Genomic DNA, 26094 nt, shown 5'->3' with positions numbered 1-26094 from the left:
AGGAGGGTTACACACTTTCCCACCTCCTCAACAACTTTCTGAAAGTTTTGAGCAGACTCAGAACTTTATTTCACCGAACGCTGCAATTATTCCCTCCGCCCCACGTTGCTCTCCTGCCTTCTTCTGAAGGTGCTGACTCTTGCCTCCGTCCAGTCAGTGGCAGCAAACCAGTCAACCATGGGAGGCATCGCAGTAGAACCCAATCCTGCCCTCACTCGCCCTCCACACACAGCCCCACATGGACAGCGATCAGTTTCTCCTCCCTGTCCCAATGGGAAAAGAAAGACGTGGATTTCTATCGCGTCTTTTACCACCTCAGGACGTCCCAATCGTTTTACAGCCAATGGGGTACTTTCTGAAGTGTGGTCACTGTTGTAATGTCGGAAACGCAGCAGCCAATTTGCACACAGCAAGATCCCACAAACAGCAAAGTGATAATGACCCAGATAATCTGTTTTAGTGATGTTGGTTGAGGGAGAAATATTGGCCCCAGGACACCGGTGGGGGGGAACTCTCCTGTTCTTCAAAATAGTGGCCGTGGGATATTTCACCGAGAGGGCAGATGGGGCCTCGGTTTAATGTCTCATCCAAAAGACATAAGATTGTAATCCCAGCTCACACCGAGGAAGACACTTGGAACCTTCCTGATCTGTGGTCCAGTAACATCCCTGGGCCACAGATTGCTTCCGTTCCAACTCATGTTAAACCAAGTCAAATACACGGACCATCTTTGGAGCTGCATTCTGTTCAGGATGAGGGATGGAGCAGTTTACAAGGTGAAGGGGCACCAGGTTTGTCTCCATTTCCAGACAATCAGTCAAGTTGTGATGAAAAGATTCTGCACAACACAAACCCACGTCAACCCCAAAGGAACTGGAGGCTTTTCCCCGTGAGCAGGAGATTGTTTCCTCCCCTCACCCCACCTGGGAAGCACTGGGCGTCTCCAGCACCACTTGTGACCAACGCGACATCTCACAGAACAACTGGAGGGAGCAGCAGATAAACAGGGGAATTTATTCAATGTTTCATGGAGACTCCCACAGTCACAAGGCCCCAGGGTCGATTCTGCATCAACGTTTCTCACTTTGGGCCTCTGTTCAGCACAGCACAGGATCAGGTCCCGAGTCAGGGAGAACGTGGGCTGGAGTCGGAATAAAGCTCATCACAGCCAGCTCCAGCCTTCAAAGCAGCAGCTGGATTGGACCCTCCTTCAGGCTCCTCAGATGAACCAGGAAAATCTCATTCTTTCATTTCTGAAAAAGATTTTCTTCTCATCTCATCTGAATCTAACTGACAGCTCCCACCCCCCCCACGAAGGCTCCCCCTCCAGTCCTCTCCATCCATCAATATTCCTGGCCTCACTCTCTCCTCCATCACTCAATCTGCCTCTGAGAGACTCAGTCCCTCCTGATGAGGGGAGCGATCTGTTCAGGCCCAGTGACTCCTCTTTTTAAGAGAGGTCCATCCAATGATTGAAATCTGCTCCCATATCTGGGGAGACTCGAATTCTGCTCCCTCACACAGCCCCCTCTCACCTCGAACCTTCCTATTTTAAATCAATACCCCCTGGGGCCAGTGCTGCTCTAAACCTTCCCCTCTTGTCCTTCCCAGGGCCCCAACACCTTACCCGAAACTCACTTCCTCCTCCCTGTGCTGAACCCAAGGCTGATTGCAGGATCTCAAGACTTTACAACACCTCTCTCAGTCTCCCTTTTCTCCTGCAATCAATAAGCTTTTAAAACCAATAGTCTCAATTCATTCCCAGTCTGTAACTCACTCCCGGGTATCTGTTATTCTATATATAAACCCCCCGAACCCCTCGATTAGATTCCAGTCTGTAACTCACTCCCGGGTATCTGTTATTCTATATATAAACCCCCCCGAACCCCTCGATTAGATTCCAGTCTGTAACTCACTCCCGGGTATCTGTTATTCTATATATAAACCCCCCCGAACCCCTCGATTAGATTCCAGTCTGTAACTCACTCCCGGGTATCTGTTATTCTATATATAAACCCCCCCGAACCCCTCGATTAGATTCCAGCCTGTAACTCACTCCCGGGTATCTGTTATTCTATATATAAACCCCCCCGAACCCCTCGATTAGATTCCAGCCTGCTTGTCCCACAGTTACATCAGTCACAAAGTCAGCTTTATGCAGTGTTAAAACTATATTTTATTATTGTGTCAAAAAATATCGAGTCTCCGTTAAATTGAGTTACAGTACAAAATATTTACAAGCAGTCTGCAGGTCAGGTCACAGCACCGGAGCCTCTCGGAATCAAGCAAAGTGCATCGGACCCCAACATCCAATCCCCTGGCCATTCACAGCCCCCCGTTCCCCCCTTCGTTCCGTGACGGGAGGGAGCAGCATCTTGGGACTGACAAATTCACCAGACTCGAATCTCCCCCTCCCCCGAAGCTGCCCCCACCCCCCCAGTACCTTGACCATGAGCATCATCCAGCTATTTGGCTATGGAGGGCATCATAGCCTAGCCCAGGTCGACTGAAATCTATTGGGGGGGGGGGGGGGGGGATCTCTCCATCATCTGCCTCAGTGACCACCCCCTTAAATCCCCCCCTCACCCCCCCGGCCCCCCCCCAGTCAGAGTTCAGGCCGCAGCTGTCTGGGGAGTGGGTTTCAGGGGGTCCCCAGTGTTCACCCTCTGATCTGGGGGAGTAAACGTGCAACACTGAACCCCGCCCCTGTTCAGAGAGAGAGCGCGGGCCCGGGGACCGACCCCAGCCCGCGGACCGACCCCAGCCCGCGGACCGACCCCAGCCCGCGGACCGACCCCAGCCCGCGGACCGACCCCAGCCCGCGGACCGACCCCAGCCCGCGGACCGACCCCAGCCCGCGGACCGACCCCAGCCCGCGGACCGACCCCAGCCCGGCCTGAACTCCCGCTCCCTCCAGTCCCTCCCGCCGCTGTGTTCTTTTCATAATAAACGCAGGAAATTTAATTCGTACCTTTTTTTCACATCAGTCTGCACAAATCTCAAAACATTAAATTAAAAACCATTAAGGACCAGTGAGTGGGGGAGCAAAGGGTCAGGGCTAGGGGTCGGGGGAGCAAGGGGTCGGGGAGCAAAGGGTCAGGGCTTGGGGGTCGGGGGAGCAAGGCTGGGGGTCGGGGGAGCAAGGCTAGGGGTCGGGGGAGCAAGGCTAGGGGTCGGGGGAGCAAGGCTAGGGGTCGGGGGAGCAAGGCTAGGGGTCGGGGGAGCAAGGCTAGGGGTCGGGGGAGCAAGGCTAGGGGTCGGGGGAGCAAGGCTAGGGGTCGGGGGAGCAAGGCTAGGGGTCGGGGGAGCAAGGCTAGGGGTCGGGGGAGCAAGGCTAGGGGTCGGGGGAGCAAGGCTAGGGGTCGGGGGAGCAAGGCTAGGGGTCGGGGGAGCAAGGGGTCGGGGGAACAAGGGGTCGGGGGAGCAAGGGGTCGGGGGAACAAGGGGTCGGGGGAACAAGGGGTCGGGGGAACAAGGGGTCGGGGGAACAAGGGGTCGGGGGAACAAGGGGTCGGGGGAACAAGGGGTCGGGGGAACAAGGGGTCGGGGGAACAAGGGGTCGGGGGAACAAGGGGTCGGGGGAACAAGGGGTCGGGGGAACAAGGGGTCGGGGGAACAAGGGGTCGGGGGAACAAGGGGTCGGGGGAACAAGGGGTCGGGGGAACAAGGGGTCAGGGGAACAAGGGGTCAGGGGAACAAGGGTCAGGGGTCGGGGAGCAAGGGTCAGGGTTAGGGGTCGGGGGCTATCGCATGGCACTGCTGAGGAACTTGGAGAAGGCCATTTCCATGGTACTCGTCTCGCTCCTGCAGGCGGGGGGAGGGTCTCGGGGGGAATTCCGGGGGGGAATGCGGTTGCCCTGGTGATCCAGCCCATTGGGGGCTGCGTTGCGTCGATCGGCTTCTTGATGCAGCCTCTGTCGGAGAGAGTGGATCTCGGCGGAGAGTGTGGAGAGCCGGCTGTACGCGGCCTCAGGCCCCCCTTGTGGAATCCCCCCCTCCTCCACCCAGCGCAGGTAACACCCCTTCCACAGACAGATCCTGGGCCCCGGGATGGGAGGGAGGGGCAGGTGAGCTGGGTCCAGGGAGGGGCCGGCCGGGCTCTTCAGGGGCTGCTCGATCTCCAGGAGACTGTCCAGGGACTGGCTCCATTTGGTGAGTCTCCTGCTCACAGACACGTTCCTCCAGGGCAGGAGCTGGGCGGGGGCCATGAGTCCACCTTTGGTCAGGACCAGCACTGACCTCAAGGGGCAACAGTCAGCCTGAAACACAGGGGGACAAGAGTTAAACAGGGAGCTGCTCTCCATCTCCCCACCCCCACCGCTCAACTCCCCTCCCCTCCCCCCCCCCCCCCGGGGTCCACGAACCACGCCCACCCTGCAGGCAGCGGAATATTCGACCGCGTGGGGAACCTCCTGACATCCGCAAACACACTTCCCAGCAGGGGTCACTGGATCAGGAGCAGGAACCCTGGCTGATTTCCCCTCTCTCTAACCCAGGGGTCACTGGACAGTGATCAGGAGCAGGAACCCTGGCTGATTTCCTCCTCTCTCTAACCCAGGGGTCACTGGACAGTGATCAGGAGCAGGAACCCTGCCCTGTATCCCTCTCCCCCCACTCCCATTTCCCGCCGGGTGTTACCACAGGTTACGAGGTAGTTACCAGGATGTCTGGGAGTGGATGGGATGTCGGTTCTCAGTCAGACTCACCTTGTCTGCAGCGCAGTGTTGGGAGGCCCCGTTCTGGACTGGGAACTGAGGGTCAGCACCATACAGGGCACTCCTGAACAACACCTGGTGCTCTGCCCCAAACTGGAGTGACCAGTCCCAGACCGAGGGTAACGGGCAGCTCCTCTCCTCCCACTTGAAGAACCCGCCTTTCAGTACTACCTGCTCATCCCTCTCAGAGCCTCGAGGCAGCTGCCAGCCATTGGAGAAGTGAGTCGATTGGATCTTCGGGTCAGCAGAGAGAACCTAGAGACAGAGAGAGTGTGAGACACACACACACACACACACACACACACACAGGGAGCGAGGGAGCACGAGAGAGACATCACTGGAATTCAATACAAAGAGCCTGGCCGCCTTGATCCCAGCGAGGAGAGGGTACAAAACATCGACTCTTCATCCAGAACACCCCCTGTCCATCCCTCTCCCCCACGATGAGAAGATGAGCCTCCAACTTCCAACTGGTCAGATCAGAAATCACGGACTGACTGGAAGGGGCTGCCGGGCCCGTCGGCCAGGGGGACGTCGAGCAGTCTCTCCCCCTATTTCCCTCTCCCTCAGGGTCTCTCTGCTCTGCCCAGTGACCCTGGGGTCACCATGAGCTGCAAATCCATCTCCTGCCACCAGGCGGCGACGCTCACCACAAAAAACCATCGGACAAGGGCCCGATATCAGAATATTCCCCCCCCAGGAGGGGCCCCCCCCCCGACACCCCCCGACAGGAGGGGCCCTCCCCCCCCCCCCGACAGGAGGGGCCCTCCCCCCCCTCCAGGAGGGGCCCTCCCCCCCCTCCAGGAGGGGCCCTCCCCCCCCTCCAGGAGGGGCCCTCCCCCCCCTCCAGGAGGGGCCCTCCCCCCCCTCCAGGAGGGGCCCTCCCCCCCCTCCAGGAGGGGCCCTCCCCCCCCCCCCCCCTCCAGGAGGGGCCCTCCCCCCCCCCCCCCTCCAGGAGGGGCCCTCCCCCCCCCCCCCCCTCCAGGAGGGGCCCTCCCCCCCCCCCCCCCCCTCCAGGAGGGGCCCTCACCTGCTGGTTTCTCGCTCGTTCCCGCTGGCAGTTGAAGAGAAAGGTCCCGAAGAGCAGGAGGCGGGTGCTGTCGTGAATCGCCATCAGGTAGGTGTCTGTGAATTCGAAGGAAACCGGGTAACGGTCCAACAATTGCCAAACACAGTCCAGGAACAGCAGGAATACCGGAGACTGGGAAAAACAAACAGCATTAAACCAGGAGTAAAAGCTAGAGTTTATAAATGAGATTTCAGGCATTGAGATAAGCCAAGAGTGTACCTGGAATAAACACTCCCGGGGCAGGTACAGGGTTAGATACAGAGTAAAGCTCCCTCTACACTGTCCCATCAAACACTCCCAGGGCAGGTACAGGGTTAGATACAGAGTAAAGCTCCCTCTACACTGTCCCATCAAACACTCCCAGGGTCAGGTACAGGGTTAGATACAGAGTAAAGCTCCCTCTACACTGTCCCATCAAACACTCCCAGGGTCAGGTACAGGGTTAGATACAGAGTAAAGCTCCCTCTACACTGTCCCATCAAACACTCCCAGGGCAGGTACAGCATGGGTTAGATACAGAGTAAAGCTCCCCATGTGTTCTCCCATTACAGTGGAGAGCAGAGACTCAGTCTGTGCTGGCTTTGTGCTCATGTCCCAGAGGTGAAAGGTCGGTGCTGTCGCCAATCCGCTGCATTGTTCCTGTGGGAGTGAGACCTTCACTCAATGTCCACGGCACCGGATCGGGATCAGAGCGGGATCAGAGCGGGATCGATGGGGAATTCCGAGGCAGGGGAGGAGCATCAGTGACTCTCCAAAACCCTCTGTCGGTCCTCTGTCCAGTCCCACTGCTGACGGACGTTGTGTTCCCCAGACTCACCTCGTCCTTGTCAGTTGTCCGCAGGTGATTGAATCGGTCACTGAATCGATGGCCCGCCCCCAGCCATTCCTTCTGGACCAGGCTCTGAAAACCCACGATGGTTCGACACAGTGGGTCCAACATCACTTGGATCAGTGAGGAGACGAGGCAGGAGAGGTCTCGATCGTCTGTCTCTGTGGAAACAACGCCCTGTGTTGGTATCATTGCCTTCAGAGAGTCAGCCAGAGATAAGAGCCCAGTATCTGCTCCCCATATCCACCCCCCCACCCAGAGTATCCACAGCCCAGTATCTGCTCCCCATATCCCCCCAAATATCCACAGCCCAAGTATCTGCACCCCATCTTCCCCCGATTATCCACAGCCCAAGTATCTGCTCCCCATCTTCCCCCGATTATCCACAGCCCAAGTATCTGCTCCCCATCTTCCCCCGATTATCCACAGCCCAAGTATCTGCTCCCCATCTTCCCCCGATTATCCACAGCCCGAGTATCTGCACCCCATCTTCCCCCGATCATCCACAGCCCGAGTATCTGCACCCCATCTTCCCCCGATTATCCACAGCCCGAGTATCTGCACCCCATCTTCCCCCGATTATCCACAGCCCGAGTATCTGCACCCCATCTTCCCCCGATTATCCACAGCCCGAGTATCTGCACCCCATCTTCCCCCGATCATCCACAGCCCGAGTATCTGCACCCCATCTTCCCCCGATCATCCACAGCCCGAGTATCTGCACCCCATCTTCCCCCGATTATCCACAGCCCGAGTATCTGCTCCCCATCTTCCCCCGATTATCCACAGCCCAAGTATCTGCACCCCATCTTCCCCCGATTATCCACAGCCCGAGTATCTGCACCCCATCTTCCCCCGATCATCCACAGCCCGAGTATCTGCACCCCATCTTCCCCCGATCATCCACAGCCCGAGTATCTGCACCCCATCTTCCCCCGATTATCCACAGCCCGAGTATCTGCTCCCCATCTTCCCCCGATTATCCACAGCCCGAGTATCTGCTCCCTATATCCCCCCCAAGTCAGCACCTTCAGGAGAGGAGGGGACCCCGACCCCAGGAGGGGGAATAGCTGCTTCCAGTTTTGAGATCCTGGGACACATTGGACTTGGCAGAATATTTGTACACCGGTATCCATAGCAACGGGCCTTACCCTGCAGAGCGACCGTCAGACATTGGTTAGTGAGGAGAGCAGAGATTTCACTGGCCTTGTTCAGACACAATCTGAGGGGGAGGAGAGAAAATAAACCATCGGAATCAGCCCCTCAGCTTCTTTACTGACGCCCCCCCCTCACGCCCCCCCGGTGCGGGGTCCGCGCCCCCCCCTCACGCCCCCCGGTGCGGGGTCCGCGCCCCCCCCCCCTCACGCCCCCCGGTGCGGGGTCCGCGCCCCCCCCTCACGCCCCCCGGTGCGGGGTCCACGTACCTCACATACTCCAGCCAGTGGGTTCCCTCCAGTGTCGAGAGCCATTTCTCATCTGAATCCCGGAAAGAAGTGGGAAACTCTGAAAAAACAGAAATAAAATCACAGGGCACGAAACTGGAAACCTGGAGTAACGGAACCGGGAACCGGGGGGAGGGGAGGGAGCGGGGGGGAGCGGGGCAAATAGCACAGACTGAAGAGGGCAAACACGGAGTAAGCACAGAGCGAGGGTCCGAGGGAAAGGACAGGAGAGGGTCTCCACCCTCACCCAGCGGGGGGACTGTTAATCTCACCGGTCCGAGGTTCGTTCCGTTCCTGAATAAATCTCTGGTTCACAATCGGACATAAGAAAAGTAGGGATTGAAATGGGAAAATCCTCAACTGCTCATCATGGGAGGGGGGAGGAAAAGAGAGAGATTTTGGTGAGCGGGGATTTTAATTGGGGGGGAGATTTACACTTACCGTAAGTGCAGAGATTTTTCAGTTTGTTGTAGGCCAATTGGATTTCAGGCGGAGTTGGCAGCTCATCTGCCAGGTCAGCGATCACCAGCTTACTCTGGGCTCCATACAACAAGTCCTCCAGTTTACTAGAGAGGGAAAAAATCATCACAAGACGTAGAGATTGGACAATAAAGCTCATAAATCAACTGATCGACTGTCACAGGGTGGCTGGAGTGGGCTGTACCTGCCCTGGGACAGTGTAGAGGGAGCTTTACTCTGTATCTAACCCGTGCTGTACCTGCCCTGGGAGTGTTTGATGGGACAGTGTAGAGGGAGCTTCACTCTGTATCTAACCCTGTACCTGCCCTGGGAGTGTTTGACGGGACAGTGTAGAGGGAGCTTTACTCTGTATCTAACCCGTGCTTTACCTGCCCTGGGAGTGTTTGATGGGACAGTGTAGAGGGAGCTTTACTCTGTATCTAACCCGTGCTGTACCTGCCCTGGGAGTGTTTGATGGGACAGTGTAGAGGGAGCTTTACTCTGTATCTAACCCTGTACCTTCCCTGGGAGTGTTTGATGGGACAGTGTAGAGGGAGCTTTACTCTGTATCTAACTCTGTACCTGCCCTGGGAGTGTTTGACGGGACAGTGTAGAGGGAGCTTTACTCTGTATCTAACCCTGTACCTGACCCTGGGAGTGTTTGACGGGACAGTGCAGAGGGAGCTTTACTCTGTATCTAACCCTGTACCTTCCCTGGGAGTGTTTGATGGGACAGTGTAGAGGGAGCTTTACTCTGTATCTAACCCTGTACCTGGCCCTGGGAGTGTTTGACGGGACAGTGTAGAGGGAGCTTTACTCTGTATCTAACCCTGTACCTGCCCTGGGAGTGTTTGATGGGACAGTGTAGAGGGAGCTTTACTCTGTATCTAACCCTGTACCTGCCCTGGGAGTGTTTGATGGGACAGTGTAGAGGGAGCTTTACTCTGTATCTAACCCTGTACCTGACCCTGGGAGTGTTTGATGGGACAGTGTAGAGGGAGCTTTACTCTGTATCTAACCCTGTACCTGCCCTGGGAGTGTTTGATGGGACAGTGTAGAGGGAGCTTTACTCTGTATCTAACCCTGTACCTGACCCTGGGAGTGTTTGATGGGACAGTGTAGAGGGAGCTTTACTCTGTATCTAACCCTGTACCTGCCCTGGGAGTGTTTGATGGGACAGTGTAGAGGGAGCTTTACTCTGTATCTAACCCTGCACCAGCCCTGGGAGTGTTTGATGGGACAGTGTAGAGGGAGCTTTACTCTGTATCTAACCCTGTACCTGCCCTGGGAGTGTTTGATGGGACAGTGTAGAGGGAGCTTTACTCTGTATCTAACCCTGTACCTGCCCTGGGAGTGTTTGATGGGACAGTGTAGAGGGAGCTTTACTCTGTATCTAACCCTGTACCTGCCCTGGGAGTGTTTGATGGGACAGTGTAGAGGGAGCTTTACTCTGTATCTAACTCTGTACCTGACCCTGGGAGTGTTTGATGGGACAGTGTAGAGGGAGCTTTACTCTGTATCTAACTCTGTACCTGACCCTGGGAGTGTTTGACGGGACAGTGTAGAGGGAGCTTTACTCTGTATCTAACCCTGTACCTGACCCTGGGAGTGTTTGACGGGACAGTGTAGAGGGAGCTTTACTCTGTATCTGACCACTCCCCTCACTCCTACCTGACTCCGTCTCTCTGTGCACACGTGTTACTCTGGAAGTTACCCATCCTCAGGAGATCACTGCCCCCAGGATGACGCCACTGCCACCTCTGCGGAAATTAAACAAACGCCAGTTACAGCCAGAAAACAAAGAAAATTCCAGAACACTCAGGCCTCGCACGGCCGTCACTCACCGGAATCCGGCCCTCGTTGAAATGAGCACAGGCTTTCTTGATATCGAGGTCTAGAATCTTCTGCGGAACCACAAGAACCTTAGAGAGGCTGAAAACAAAGTGACACAAAAATCAGGTTATAGCAGCTGGTGGGGAAAAGAAAGAGTCTCTGGGTGGGGGGGTGGGACCACCCGTGTCCGTCACTGGCGGGGGGTACAGGTCTGTCCCTGTATAACACTGGGGTACAGTACTGGGGGGTACAGGTCTGTCCCTGTATAACACTGGGGTACAGTACTGGTGGGTACAGGTCTGTCACTGTATAACACTGGGGTACAGTACTGGTGGGTACAGGTCTGTCCCTGTATAACACTGGGGTACAGTACTGGGGGGTACAGGTCTGTCCCTGTATAACACTGGGGTACAGTACTGGTGGGTACAGGTCTGTCCCTGTATAACACTGGGGTACAGTACTGGTGGGTACAGGTCTGTCCCTGTATAACACTGGGGTACAGTACTGGTGGGTACAGGTCTGTCCCTGTATAACACTGGGGTACAGTACTGGTGGGTACAGGTCTGTCCCTGTATAACACTGGGGTACAGTACTGGTGGGTACAGGTCTGTCCCTGTATAACACTGGGGTACAGTACTGGTGGGTACAGGTCTGTCGCTGTATAACACTGGGGTACAGTACTGGTGGGTACAGGTCTGTCACTGTATAACACTGGGGTACAGTACTGGTGGGTACAGGTCTGTCCCTGTATAACACTGGGGTACAGTACTGGTGGGTACAGGTCTGTCACTGTATAACACTGGGGTACAGTACTGGTGGGTACAGGTCTGTCACTGTATAACACTGGGGTACAGTACTGGTGGGTACAGGTCTGTCCCTGTATAACACTGGGGTACAGTACTGGGGGGTACAGGTCTGTCCCTGTATAACACTGGGGTACAGTACTGGTGGGTACAGGTCTGTCCCTGTATAACACTGGGGTACAGTACTGGTGGGTACAGGTCTGTCCCTGTATAACACTGGGGTACAGTACTGGTGGGTACAGGTCTGTCACTGTATAACACTGGGGTACAGTACTGGTGGGTACAGGTCTGTCCCTGTATAACACTGGGGTACAGTACTGGGGGGTACAGGTCTGTCCCTGTATAACACTGGGGTACAGTACTGGTGGGTACAGGTCTGTCACTGTATAACTGGGGTACAGTACTGGTGGGTACAGGTCTGTCCCTGTATAACACTGGGGTACAGTACTGGTGGGTACAGGTCTGTCCCTGTATAACACTGGGGTACAGTACTGGTGGGTACAGGTCTGTCCCTGTATAACACTGGGGTACAGTACTGGTGGGTACAGGTCTGTCCCTGTATAACACTGGGGTACAGTACTGGTGGGTACAGGTCTGTCCCTGTATAACACTGGGGTACAGTACTGGTGGGTACAGGTCTGTCCCTGTATAACACTGGGGTACAGTACTGGTGGGTACAGGTCTGTCACTGTATAACACTGGGGTACAGTACTGGTGGGTACAGGTCTGTCTCTGTATAACACTGGGGTACAGTACTGGGGGGTACAGGTCTGTCCCTGTATAACACTGGGGTACAGTACTGGTGGGTACAGGTCTGTCACTGTATAACACTGGGGTACAGTACTGGGGGGTACAGGTCTGTCACTGTATAACACTGGGGTACAGTACTGGTGGGTACAGGTCTGTCCCTGTATAACACTGGGGTACAGTACTGGTGGGTACAGGTCTGTCACTGTATAACACTGGGGTACAGTACTGGTGGGTACAGGTCTGTCTCTGTATAACACTGGGGTACAGTACTGGGGGGTACAGGTCTGTCCCTGTATAACACTGGGGTACAGTACTGGTGGGTACAGGTCTGTCACTGTATAACACTGGGGTACAGTACTGGTGGGTACAGGTCTGTCACTGTATAACACTGGGGTACAGTACTGGTGGGTACGGGTGTATTTTATGCCTCACCTGTCCTGGGACTGCTGAATGCCAATACTCAAATGTTTCCATCTCTCTCTCTCCTTCTCTAACCCTGAGACAGACCTGACTCCCTCTAATAAAAAAAAATCTCAAAATTTACTACACACAGAAATACCAGGTTGATCTCAGGGACACTGTGTCGGGACTCTGCACTAACTCCAGTATGACTGACAGTTACCCGGGGGGAACATCCCATCACTGCAGAATCATTTTTATTCGTTACAGGAATAATATGTCCTGTCACAACGAATCAGTGAGCACATTATTGCACACACCCAGCCCCAGAGACTCTCCTTTCCCTTTCACTGTGGAAACCGGCCGGGGCCGAGCTGGGAACACACTTTAAAAGATCAATGATATTAAACTGTGAAGCTGCTGAGGGAATTCTGCGTCTTCTTCCAGTGGCAGTACCTGGCCGACACTTCAAACCGCTCATTAACCAGGCTGACTCTCCAGCCCAGCGCTCCGGTCCGAACAATCTCACTCTCCCAGTCCGAGAGACTCTCAAACATTCGAGTCGGATAAACGTCCTCCTCCTGGTTAGCGTTAACTAGCCTGGGATCTGTGAAAAAGGAGACAGAGAGAGTGAGAGACAGAGCCAGACAGGCAGGCGCAGAGAGTGAGAGACAGAGCCAGACAGGCAGGCGCAGAGAGTGAGAGACAGAGCCAGACAGGCAGGCGCAGAGAGCGAGAGACAGAGCCAGACAGGCAGGCGCAGAGAGCGAGAGACAGAGCCAGACAGGCAGGCGCAGAGAGCGAGAGACAGAGCCAGACAGGCAGGCGCAGAGAGCGAGAGACAGAGCCAGACAGGCAGGCGCAGAGAGCAAGAGACAGAGCCAGACAGGCAGGCGCAGAGAGCGAGAGACAGAGCCAGACAGGCAGGCGCAGAGAGCGAGAGACAGAGCCAGACAGGCAGGCGCAGAGAGCGAGAGACAGAGACAGACAGGCAGGTGCAGAGAGCAAGAGACAGACAGGCAGGCGCAGAGAGCGAGAGGCCGAGCCAGACAGACAGGCGCAGAGAGTGAGGCCGAGCCAGACAGACAGGCGCAGAGAGTGAGGCCGAGCCAGACAGGCAGGCGCAGAGAGTGAGGCCGAGCCAGACAGGCAGGCGCAGAGAGTGAGGCCGAGCCAGACAGGCAGGCGCAGAGAGTGAGGCCGAGAGATACACACACACAGACGTGAGGGAATGTCAACACTGACTAACTGCACCACTGAACCTACTTTGAAACCCGAAATTCTCCCGAACATTCGGTGGAGTGGCCAGGCATTGAAACTAACCTGAGCTGCGTGACATTTCCAGAGCAAAATCAAACACAAACAGTTCTCGAGGAGATGCTGGTTGACAACTCTGAGCAATCAGGGGGATTATCTGTGGGGAATCAACAAAAAATAATCCTTACCCTCCTGAATAAACAGGGACTCTGTACAGTTACACAGTGAGTGACCATCACCCTGAATAAACAGGGACTCTGTACAGTTACACAGTGAGTGACCATCACCCTGAATAAACAGGGACTCTGTACAGTTACAGTGAGTGACCCTCACCCTGAATAAACAGGGACTCTGTACAGTTACAGTGAGTGACCCTCACCCTGAATAAACAGGGACTCTGTACAGTTACACAGTGAGTGACCCTCACCCTGAATAAACAGGGACTCTGTACAGTTACACAGTAAGTGACCCTCACCCTGAATAAACAGGGACTCTGTACAGTTACACAGTGAGTGACCCTCACCCTGAATAAACAGGGACTCTGTACAGTTACACAGTGAGTGACCCTCACCCTGAATAAACAGGGACTCTGTACAGTTACAGTGAGTGACCCTCACCCTGAATAAACAGGGACTCTGTACAGTTACAGTGAGTGACCCTCACCCTGAATAAACAGGGACTCTGTACAGTTACACAGTGAGTGACCCTCACCCTGAATAAACAGGGACTCTGTACAGTTACAGTGAGTGACCCTCACCCTGAATAAACAGGGACTCTGTACTGTTAGTGAGTGACCCTCACCCTGAATAAACAGGGACTCTGTACAGTTACACAGTGAGTGACCTTTACCCTGAATAAACAGGGACTCTGTAGTTACAGTGAGTGACCCTCACCCTGAATAAACAGGGACTCTGTACAGTTACACAGTGAGTGACCCTCACCCTGAATAAACAGGGACTCTGTACAGTTACACAGTGAGTGACCCTCACCCTGAATAAACAGCGACTCTGTACAGTTACACAGTGAGTGACCCTCACCCTGAATAAACAGGGACTCTGTACAGTTACACAGTGAGTGACCCTCACCCTGAATAAACAGGGACTCTGTACAGTTACACAGTGAGTGACCCTCACCCTGAATAAACAGGGACTCTGTACAGTTACACAGTGAGTGACCCTCACCCTGAATAAACAGGGACTCTGTACAGTTACAGTGAGTGACCCTCACCCTGAATAAACAGGGACTCTGTACAGTTACAGTGAGTGACCCTCACCCTGATTAAACAGGGACTCTGTACAGTTACACAGTGAGTGACCCTCACCCTGAATAAACAGGGACTCTGTACAGTTACACAGTGAGTGACCTTTACCCTGAATAAACAGGGACTCTGTAGTTACAGTGAGTGACCCTCACCCTGAATAAACAGGGACTCTGTACAGTTACACAGTGAGTGACCCTCACCCTGAATAAACAGGGACTCTGTACAGTTACACAGTGAGTGACCCTCACCCTGAATAAACAGCGACTCTGTACAGTTACACAGTGAGTGACCCTCACCCTGAATAAACAGGGACTCTGTACAGTTACACAGTGAGTGACCCTCACCCTGAATAAACAGGGACTCTGTACAGTTACACAGTGAGTGACCCTCACCCTGAATAAACAGGGACTCTGTACAGTTACAGTGAGTGACCCTTACCCTGATTAAACAGGGACTCTGTACAGTTACACAGTGAGTGACCCTCACCCTGAATAAACAGGGACTCTGTACAGTTACAGTGAGTGACCCTCACCCTGAATAAACAGGGACTCTGTACAGTTACAGTGAGTGACCCTCACCCTGAATAAACAGAGACTCTGTACAGTTACAGTGAGTGACCATTACCCCTCCCTTATCACAGAGCCTGGGACCTGTTCGCACAGTGGGCAGGGAGGGTCAGCGGGGTCAGGGTCTCGTAGGGTCGGAGTCGGGGGGAGTCGGTGTCAGGGGGCTGAGCAAGAGCAGGAAGCGAGAGGGGAGGGGGAGACGACGATGGGGCGGGGCCTGGCCTTACCTCTCGAGCGCGAGAATCCTGCTCAAACTGGAAGTGTAAGAGCCGGAAATCCTTACAGTAAACCAGGAGCTGCTGGGGGTGGAACTTGAGGCTGGAGGAGGCTGTCAGCACCTTGGTCCTCGAGCTGGTTACTGAAAAACACAAAATAAACACAGTCAGCCCTCCGGAGACTGGAGACACTGGTTTACCCCCCCCTCCCACCCCCAGGGACTGAGCCACACAGATCACCAAGACCCCAGGCTCCATCCCCCCTCACTACTGTGAGCTGATCTCAGCCAGTAGGGGTTACAGACTGGCCTCAGTCTCCACGTTCGGGAGGCCCTGAGCGTCGGGGGGCACGAACCCTGGCTGATGGGCTCCTCCCCTTCCCCGACATAACCCTGGGGCAATGAACCTCCCACCTCCCCGCCTGAGATGGGGCAACTAAGAGGAGCAAGGGTGAAAGCTCCTTGTGGATCAGTACAATACCAGCAGAGCAAGGCTCAGAATTCACCCCCACAACTGGAGTATTGTGTCCAGTTCTGGGCACCGCACTTTAGGAAAGATGTGAAGGCCTTAGAGAGGGTGCAGAAGAGATTTACTAGAATGATTCCAGGGATGAGGGACTTTAGTTACGTGGATGGACTGGAGAAGCTGGGGCTGTTCTCTGAACAGAGAAGGTTGAGAGCAGATTTGATCGAGGTTTTCAAAATCATGAAGGGTTTTGATCGAATAAATTATGAGAAACTGAGGACACAGATTTATGGTGATCGGCAAAAGAGCCAGAGGCAACAGGAGGAAACATTTTTTTAAAAAACGCAGTGAGTTGTTCTGATCGGGAACACGCTGCCTGAAAGGGCGGTGGAAGCAGATTCAATAATAACTTTCAAAAGGGGAATTGGAGAAATACTCGAAAAGGAAAAATTTGCGGGGCTCTGGGGAGAGAGAGCAGGGGGGGGGCGGGGGGGGACTGACGGGAGAGAGCAGGGGGGGGGAGTGGGACTGACGGGAGAGAGCAGGGGGGGGGAGTGGGACTGACGGGAGAGAGCAGGGGGGGGGGGGGGGGGGGAGTGGGACTGACGGGAGAGAGCAGGGGGGGGGGGGGGGGGGGGGGGAGACTGACGGGAGAGAGCAGGGGGGGGGGGGGGGGGGGAGTGGGACTGACGGGAGAGAGCAGGGGGGGGGGGGGGGGGGGGGGAGTGGGACTGACGGGAGAGAGCGGGGGGGGGGGGGGGGGGGGGAGTGGGACTGACGGGAGAGAGCGGGGGGGGGGGGGAGTGGGACTGACGGGAGAGAGCAGGGGGGGGGGGGGGGGGGAGTGGGACTGACGGGAGAGAGCAGGGGGGGGGGGGGGGGGGGGGGGGGGAGTGGGACTGACGGGAGAGAGCAGGGGGGGGGGGGGGGGGGGGGGGGGAGTGGGACTGACGGGAGAGAGCAGGGGGGGGGGGGGGAGTGGGACTGACGGGAGAGAGCAGGGGGGGGGGGGGGGGGGGGGGGGAGTGGGACTGACGGGAGAGAGCAGGGGGGGGGGGGGGGGGGGGGGGGAGTGGGACTGACGGGAGAGAGCAGGGGGGGGGGGGGGGGGGGGGGGGGAGTGGGACTGACGGGAGAGAGCAGGGGGGGGGGGGGGGGGGGGGAAGTGGGACTGACGGGAGAGAGCAGGGGGGGGGGGGGGGGGAGTGGGACTGACGGGAGAGAGCAGGGGGGGGGGGGGGGGGGGGAGTGGGACTGACGGGAGAGAGCAGGGGGGGGGGGGGGGGGGGGGGGGAGTGGGACTGACGGGAGAGAGCAGGGGGGGGGGGGGGGGGGGAGTGGGACTGACGGGAGAGAGCAGGGGGGGGGGGGGGGGGGGGAGTGGGACTGACGGGAGAGAGCAGGGGGGGGGGGGGGGGGGGGGGAGTGGGACTGACGGGAGAGAGCAGGGGGGGGGGGGGGGGGGGGGAGTGGGACTGACGGGAGAGAGCAGGGGGGGGGGGGGGGGGGGGAGTGGGACTGACGGGAGAGAGCAGGGGGGGGGGGGGGGGGGGAGTGGGACTGACGGGAGAGAGCAGGGGGGGGCGGGGGGGACTGACGGGAGAGAGCAGGGGGGGGGGGGGGGGGAGTGGGACTGACGGGAGAGAGCAGGGGGGGGCGGGGGGGGACTGACGGGAGAGAGCGGGGGGGGGCGGGGGGGGACTGACGGGAGAGAGCGGGGGGGGGCGGGGGGGGACTGACGGGAGAGAGCGGGGGGGGGGCGGGGGGGGACTGACGGGAGAGAGCAGGGGGGGGCGGGGGGGGACTGACGGGAGAGAGCAGGGGGGGGCGGGGGGGGACTGACGGGAGAGAGCAGGGGGGGGCGGGGGGGGACTGACGGGAGAGAGCAGGCACAGGCGCGATGGGCTGAATGGCCTCACTCTGCACGGTCGGATTCTCGGTCGATCACCGGGTTGCGATTCAGTGCCAGACTCACCTGCCACAACACGGTCGATACAAGTCAGGGCCACGTCGTTCTCCCCGAGCAGCACCGTCCGATCACAGGGCACCTGAACAGAGACATTATCACAAAGTCAGGTCACACAGAGCAGGGCGACTTTGCCCCGAGACACACTGTGGGACTGGGGCCTGGATTTCAAGGCAGCCCAGACTGATGGGATGAGAGGCTCCCTCACTCCTGGCTGGACGGTGCCGGTGTGACTGAGGCCAAGTCCACAGTATGAAAACTCCCTCTTCACAGGAAGAACACAATCTTCTCACTCAAATCAGCGGCTCGGGACGAATCGCAGAACATTCCAGAACATTGTGAACAGATCACGAACAGGACCAAAGAAAGACTTGGAGTCCACAGGGCCTCTCACCACCTCGGGACGTCCCAAAGAGCTCTACAGCCAATGGGGTACTTTTTGAAGTGTAGTCACTGTTGTAATGTCGAAAATACGGCAGCCAATTTGCGCACAGCAAGATCCCACAAACAGCACTGTGATAATGACCAGATAATCGTTTTTAATGATGTTGGTTGAGGGATAAATATCGGCCCCAGGACACCGGGGAGAACTCCCCCTGCTCTTCTTCAAAATAGTGGCCATGGGATCTTTTACACCCACCAGAGAGGTCAGACGGCCGCCTCAGTTAAATGTCTCCTCCGACAGTGCGGCGCTCCCTCAGTACTGACCCTCCGACAGTGCGGCCCTCCCTCAATACTGACCCTCCGACAGTGCGGCGCTCCCTCAGTACTGACCCTCCGACAGTGCGGCGCTCCCTCAGCACCGACCCTCCGACAGTGCGGCGCTCCCTCAGTACTGACCCTCCGACAGTGCGGCGCTCCCTCAGTACTGACCCTCCGACAGTGCGGCGCTCCCTCAGCACCGACCCTCCGACAGTGCGGCACTCCCTCAGTACTGACCCTCCGACAGTGCAGCGCTCCCTCAGTACTGACCCTCCGACAGTGCGGCGCTCCCTCAGCACCGACCCTCCGACAGTGCGGCGCTCCCTCAGCACCGACCCTCCGACAGTGCGGCGCTCCCTCAGCACCGACCCTCCGACAGTGCGGCGCTCCCTCAGCACCGACCCTCCGACAGTGCGGCGCTCCCTCAGCACCGACCCTCCGACAGTGCGGCACTCCCTCAGTACTGACCCTCCGACAGTGCAGCGCTCCCTCAGTACTGACCCTCCGACAGTGCAGCGCTCCCTCAGTACTGACCCTCCGACAGTACAGCGCTCCCTCAGCACCGACCCTCCGACAGTGCAGCGCTCCCTCAGTACTGACCCTCCGACAGTGCAGCGCTCCCTCAGTACTGACCCTCCGACAGTGCAGCGCTCCCTCAGTACTGACCCTCCGACAGTGCAGCGCTCCCTCAGTACTGACCCTCCGACAGTGCGGCGCTCCCTCAGTACTGACCCTCCGACAGTGCGGCGCTCCCTCAGTACTGACCCTCCGACAGTGCGGCGCTCCCTCAGTACCGACCCTCCGACAGTGCAGCGCTCCCTCAGTACTGACCCTCCGACAGTGCAGCGCTCCCTCAGTACTGACCCTCCGACAGTGCGGCGCTCCCTCAGTACTGACCCTCCGACAGTGCGGCGCTCCCTCAGTACTGACCCTCCGACAGTGCGGCACTCCCTCAGTACTGACCCTCCGACAGTGCAGCGCTCCCTCAGTACTGACCCTCCGACAGTGCAGCGCTCCCTCAGTACCGACCCTCCGACAGTGCAGCGCTCCCTCAGTACCGACCCTCCGACAGTGCGGCGCTCCCTCAGCACTGCCCGGGAAGGTTAGCCTGGATTATGAAGCTCGAGCCCCTGGAGCAGGTTTGAACCCACGAGCTTGTGACTCCGAGGCGAGAGTGCTCCCCATGCGGGGACAGACGGGGGATGAGGGATGGTGGGACACGACACCTCACCTCGGAGATCCTGGTCTCCACCGGCACGAAGATCACTCGGAAGTTGGTGCAGAGCAGCTTCCCTGCGATCGATTTCCTCAGCTTCCTGCACGAGTCGCACTTTCTAACGCTCGTGGCTTCACCTTTGACCTTTTCCCCTGGAAGACCAAGAGCGGGGGGGGGGGTTAGTAGAATATGCACAGCCCCCCCCAGTCGATCAGCAGCAAAAGCCCCGAAGCTCCAGTCCCCCAGAATTCAATGAACCTCAGCTCATTTCCTGACCTGAACGCAGCAGCCTGGGCCCATCGAGCTGCATTTTGTGCACAGCAAGATCCCATCAATAGCAATAACATGAATGGCCAATTGACAGTAGTGATTGAGGGATGAATATTGACCCCAGGGAGAACTCCCCCTGCTCTTCTTCCAATAGTGGCCGTGGGATCTTTTACACCCACCCGAGAGGGCAGACAAAAGACAGTACCTCCGACCGGGCGGCGCTCCCTCGGCACTGACCCTCCGACCGGGCGGCGCTCCCTCGGCACTGACCCTCCGACCGGGCGGCGCTCCCTTGGCACTGACCCTCCGACCGGGCGGCGCTCCCTCGGCACTGACCCTCCGACCGGGCGGCGCTCCCTCGGCACTGACCCTCCGACCGGGCGGCGCTCCCTCGGCACTGACCCTCCGACCGGGCGGCGCTCCCTCGGCACTGACCCTCCGACCGGGCGGCGCTCCCTCGGCACTGACCCTCCGACCGGGCGGCGCTCCCTCGGCACTGACCCTCCGACCGGGCGGCGCTCCCTCGGCACTGACCCTCCGACCGGGCGGCGCTCCCTCGGCACTGACCCTCCGACCGGGCGGCGCTCCCTCGGCACTGACCCTCCGACCGGGCGGCGCTCCCTCGGCACTGACCCTCCGACCGGGCGGCGCTCCCTCGGCACTGACCCTCCGACCGGGTGGCGCTCCCTGGGCACTGACCCTCCGACCGGGTGGCGCTCCCTGGGCACTGACCCTCCGACCGGGTGGCGCTCCCTGGGCACTGACCCTCCGACCGGGTGGCGCTCCCTGGGCACTGACCCTCCGACCGGGTGGCGCTCCCTGGGCACTGACCCTCCGACCGGGTGGCGCTCCCTGGGCACTGACCCTCCGACCGGGTGGCGCTCCCTGGGCACTGACCCTCCGACCGGGTGGCGCTCCCTCGGCACTGACCCTCCGACCGGGCGGCGCTCCCTCGGCACCGGCCCTCCCTCCCTCCGAGTGTCAGCCCTGATTATGAGCTGAAGGCCATGGAGTCGGATTTGGAGCCACAATTTTGTGACTCAGAGGGGGCAATGTCACCCACTGAGTCACATATGACAACATTAAGAGTTGTCAGATTGTTTTAAAACAAATTCAAGGGACCTTGAGAGGCTCAGTGTGACTTTGGTTCCAGAGTTAAGGGTGGGACTGCCCAGTCACTTCCATGGCTGTGCTTTTAAACATTTAACTTCACAAACTGTACAGTCACAGGACGAGGAGCTCTCTGGTGGCTGCTGACCTCAGACTTTAACACACAGCCAGGATATTTATAGGCACTCAGTGCTTTCAAGATGTTAATTGGATGGGACCCAAAATTACACAGAAAGAGTAATAATAGACAAGGGCAGGACTGAGAGACTCCAGACAAATTACACAGTAACCCTGAGGGCAGGTCACTGAGTACAGAAAGGAATTTAAATCCCAGCGCCCAGTCAGTGGGGTTTGGAGGACATGGAGCCAGGGGAGTCACTCAGGCACGTGGTACGTCCAAAACAAGGGGTAAACAATTAAATAATCTGTCCTTCAAAGTAAGAGAAAAACTGAAACAGAAACAGAGACCGCTGGAAACACACAGATCAGAGAGTGCCAGAGGGGGAAGGTTTGAGCTGCAACTCGGTGCAGAGAAGGAACTGTCCCCCTCGGCCCCTGTTCCTGGGGAACCTCAGACTCTCCAACCTCCTTCTCGGAGAGCCTGAGGCAGAAACTACCATCAGCCCACAGCCCTCGGAATGAGAAACTGCCCCTAATCCCCAGCCCTCGGACTGAGAAACTGCCCCTAATCCCCAGCCCTCGGGCTGAGAAACTGCCCCTAATCCCCAGCCCTCGGGCTGAGAAACTGCCCCTAATCCCCAGCCCTCGGGCTGAGAAACTGCCCCTAATCCCCAGCCCTCGGGCTGAGAAACTGCCCCTAATCCCCAGCCCTCGGGCTGAGAAACTGCCCCTAATCCCCAGCCCTCGGGCTGAGAAACTGCCCCTAATCCCCAGCCCTCGGGCTGAGAAACTGCCCCTAATCCCCAGCCCTCGGACTGAGAAACTGCCCCCAATCCCCAGTCCTTGGACTGAGAAACTGCCCCGAATCCCCAGCCCAGAGTCCTCGGGCTGAGAAACTGCCCCTAATCCCCAGCCCTCGGACTGAGAAACTGCCCCTAATCCCCAGCCCACAACCCTCGGACGCACCCTGGGGCCGACTCCCCTCAAACACAGACGACTCCTCCTTACCGGGCAGCAGTTTGACCCCCACGATCAGATCACTCATCTCATAGAAAGATTTCACTCCGTCCTGTAATAAACAAAACATTCTTACTGAGTCAGTGAGACAAGACCTTTCACCCCTCTCCCCAGTGTTATACAGGGACAGACCTGTACCCACCAGTACTGTACCCCAGTGTTATACAGTGACAGACCTGTACCCACCAGTACTGTACCCCAGTGTTATACAGTGACAGACCTGTACCCACCAGTACTGTACCCCAGTGTTATACAGTGACAGACCTGTACCCACCAGTACTGTACCCCAGTGTTATACAGGGACTGACCTGTACCCACCAGTACTGTACCCGTGTTATACAGGGACAGACCTGTACCCACCAGTACTGTACCCCAGTGTTATACAGTGACAGACCTGTACCCACCAGTACTGTACCCCAGTGTTATACAGGGACAGACCTGTACCCACCAGTACTGTACCCCAGTGTTATACAGGGACAGACCTGTACCCACCAGTACTGTACCCCAGTGTTATACAGTGACAGACCTGTACCCACCAGTCCTGCTGAAATTTCACACACTAAACATGACTGTACTGAGAACCTGCCATGTTAAGTACAACATCGTAGACAGTCTGATCAGCTGCCAAGCAAACTGAAAGCTGCTGGTGTGAACCCATATCACAGCTCCCAAATCTGACGATCAGTGTTGGCGTCGCTCGAGAAATTCAGCTTTGGACCAGAGAGGGTCAAAACAGAATGAAACAGAGTCCCTTTCAACTTTGCCATGTGGGAGGTTGGGGGTGAAACCAAGGAAGGTGGAAAATCCTGATTTCCACTCCTCAATAATTTCCAAAATTAGAGAAAATCAGCCAGGGTTCCTGCTCCTGATCACTGTCCAGTGACCCCTGGGTTAGAGAGAGGGGAAATCAGCCAGGGTTCCTGCTCCTGATCACTGTCCAGTGACCCCTGGGTTAGAGAGAGGGGGAAATCAGCCAGGGTTCCTGCTCCTGATCACTGTCCAGTGACCCCTGGGTTAGAGAGAGGGGGAAATCAGCCAGGGTTCCTGCTCCTGATCACTGTCCAGTGACCCCTGGGTTAGAGAGAGGGGGAAATCAGTCAGGGTTCCTGCTCCTGATCACTGTCCAGTGACCCCTGGGTTAGAGAGAGGGGGAAATCAGCCAGGGTTCCTGCTCCGGCTTCTGCTGGAAAGGTAACGGGCGTTGACAGGATCGAGTGGTTGAGTGATGCCTTCCACAGTTAAACAGCATGCTGACACTCACCACCAGGGCCAACACATGAAGAATGCCCCCTTGCGTGAGGATCTGAAGTGCAGTCAGTGCTTGTGCAGCACTGTTAGGGGAGATGGGGAGGGTGGGCCGGGGATCTATCGAGTGAGGACTTACACACAGACCCATCGTCCAGTGCTCGATGCTCAGCAACAGACAAAACAAAACAATCCACAAGGGCAGAGTGGCGTCACTGTGTGAGCACAGAGTGCACTGACTCTTCAGAGCTGAGTTACAGAGCAGGCCGCGCGCGGGCTTAATCCTGGGTCATATCACAGACACACACACCTGGTACAGTCTCCGCCCACACCCGAACCCCCACTACACCCAGGACAGGGCGAGTCTCCACCCACACCCGAACCCCCACTACACCCGGGACAGGGCGAGTCTCCTCACACACCCGAACCCCCACTACACCCGGGACAGGGCAAGTCTTCTCACACACCCGGGACAGGGCGAGTCTCCACCCACACCCGAACCCCCACTACACCCGGGACAGGGCGAGTCTCCTCACACACCCGAACCCCCACTACACCCGGGACAGGGCGAGTCTCCACCCACGCCCGAACCCCCACTACACCCGGGACAGGGCGAGTCTCCTCACACACCCGGGACAGGGCGAGTCTCCTCACACACCCGAACCCCTACTACACCCGGGACAGGGCGAGTCTCCACCCACGCCCGAACCCCCACTACACCCGGGACAGGGCGAGTCTCCTCACACAACCGAACCCCCACGACACCCAGGACAGGGCGAGTCCCCTCACACACCCGAACCCCCACGACACCCGGGACAGGGCGAGTCTCCTCACACACCCGAACCCCTACTACACCCGGGACAGGGCGAGTCTCCACCCACGCCCGAACCCCCACTACACCCGGGACAGGGCGAGCCCCCTCCCACGCCCGAACCCCCACTACACCCGGGACAGGGCGAGTCTCCACCCACACCCGAACCCCCACTACACCCGGGACAGGGCGAGTCTCCTCACACACCCGAACCCCCACTACACCCGGGACAGGGCGAGTCTCCTCCCACACCCAGGACAGGGCGAGTCTCCTCACACACCCGAACCCCCACTACACCCAGGACAGGGCGAGTCTCCTCCCACACCCGAACCCCCACTACACCTGGGACAGGGCGAGCCCCCTCCCATGCCCGAACCCCCACTACACCCGGGACAGGGCGAGTCTCCTCACACAACCGAACCCCCACGACACCCAGGACAGGACGAGTCCCCTCACACACCCGAACCCCCACTACACCCGGGGCAGGGCGAGTCTCCTCCCACACCCGGGACAGGGCGAGTCTCCACCCACACCCGAACCCCCACTACACCCGGGACAGGGCGAGTCTCCTCCCACACCCGAACCCCCACTACACCCGGGACAGGGCGAGCCCCCTCCCACGCCCGAACCCCCACTACACCCGGGACAGGGCGAGTCTCCTCACACAACCGAACCCCCACGACACCCAGGACAGGACGAGTCCCCTCACACACCCGAAACCCCACTACACCCGGGACAGGGCGAGTCTCCTCACACACCCGAACCCCCACTACACCCGGGACAGGGCGAGTCTCCGCCCACACCCGAACCCCCACTACACCCGGGACAGGGCGAGTCTCCTCACACACCCGAACCCCCACTACACCCGGGACAGGGCGAGCCCCCTCCCACGCCCGAACCCCCACTACACCCGGGACAGGGCGAGCCCCCTCCCACGCCCGAACCCCCACTACACCCGGGACAGGGCGAGTCTCCTCCCACACCCGAACCCCCACTACACCCGGGGACAGGGCGAGTCTCCTCCCACACCCGAACCCCCACTACACCCGGGACAGGGCGAGTCTCCTCACACACCCGAACCCCCACTACACCCGGGACAGGGCGAGTCTCCTCACACACCCGAACCCCCACTACACCCGGGACAGGGAGAGTCTGCTCACACACCCGAACCCCCACTACACCCGGGACAGGGCGAGTCTCCTCCCACGCCCGAACCCCCACTACACCCGGGACAGGGCGAGTCTCCACCCACACCCGAACCCCCACTACACCCGGGACAGGGCGAGTCTCCACCCACACCCGAACCCCCACTACACCCGGGACAGGGCGAGTCTCCACCCACACCCGAACCCACACTACACCCGGGACAGGGCGAGCCCCCTCCCACGCCCGAACCCCCACTACACCCGGGACAGGGCGAGTCTCCTCCCACACCCGAACCCCCACGACACCCGGGACAGGGCGAGCCCCCTCCCACGCCCGAACCCCCCACTACACCCGGGACAGGGCGCGCCCCCTCCCACGCCCGAACCCCCACTACACCCGGGACAGGGCGAGTCTCCACCCACACCCGA

The 26094-nt window shown here is 58.2% G+C and overlaps 1 protein-coding gene across 1 annotated transcript in view; it reads right to left on the bottom strand.

Annotated features, from left to right (window-relative positions):
- Positions 1 to 2152: 2152 nt before the first annotated feature.
- The window catches only part of LOC137306554 (myotubularin-related protein 10-B-like), a 24737-nt gene continuing 795 nt past the window's right edge, over positions 2153 to 26094 (bottom strand). The window contains exons 2-16 of the mRNA XM_067975830.1: positions 22456 to 22516; positions 19963 to 20099; positions 18039 to 18111; positions 15611 to 15741; positions 13623 to 13713; positions 12756 to 12906; positions 10359 to 10446; positions 10186 to 10274; positions 8497 to 8621; positions 8038 to 8116; positions 7765 to 7835; positions 6602 to 6774; positions 5746 to 5916; positions 4707 to 4970; positions 2153 to 4259 (exon numbers count right to left, since the gene is read on the bottom strand). Of these exons, the coding sequence (XP_067831931.1) occupies positions 3744 to 4259; positions 4707 to 4970; positions 5746 to 5916; positions 6602 to 6774; positions 7765 to 7835; positions 8038 to 8116; positions 8497 to 8621; positions 10186 to 10274; positions 10359 to 10446; positions 12756 to 12906; positions 13623 to 13713; positions 15611 to 15741; positions 18039 to 18111; positions 19963 to 20099; positions 22456 to 22516 (2220 nt within the window). The 3' untranslated portion in view covers positions 2153 to 3743. The remainder of the gene's footprint in view (positions 4260 to 4706; positions 4971 to 5745; positions 5917 to 6601; positions 6775 to 7764; positions 7836 to 8037; positions 8117 to 8496; positions 8622 to 10185; positions 10275 to 10358; positions 10447 to 12755; positions 12907 to 13622; positions 13714 to 15610; positions 15742 to 18038; positions 18112 to 19962; positions 20100 to 22455; positions 22517 to 26094) is intronic.

The sequence above is a fragment of the Heptranchias perlo genome, chromosome 44 (assembly GCF_035084215.1).
Source record: "Heptranchias perlo isolate sHepPer1 chromosome 44, sHepPer1.hap1, whole genome shotgun sequence".
Lineage (NCBI taxonomy): Eukaryota > Metazoa > Chordata > Chondrichthyes > Hexanchiformes > Hexanchidae > Heptranchias > Heptranchias perlo.
The sequence above is the reverse complement of the archived record's forward strand: the minus strand, read 5'-3'. Positions and strand labels throughout refer to the sequence as shown.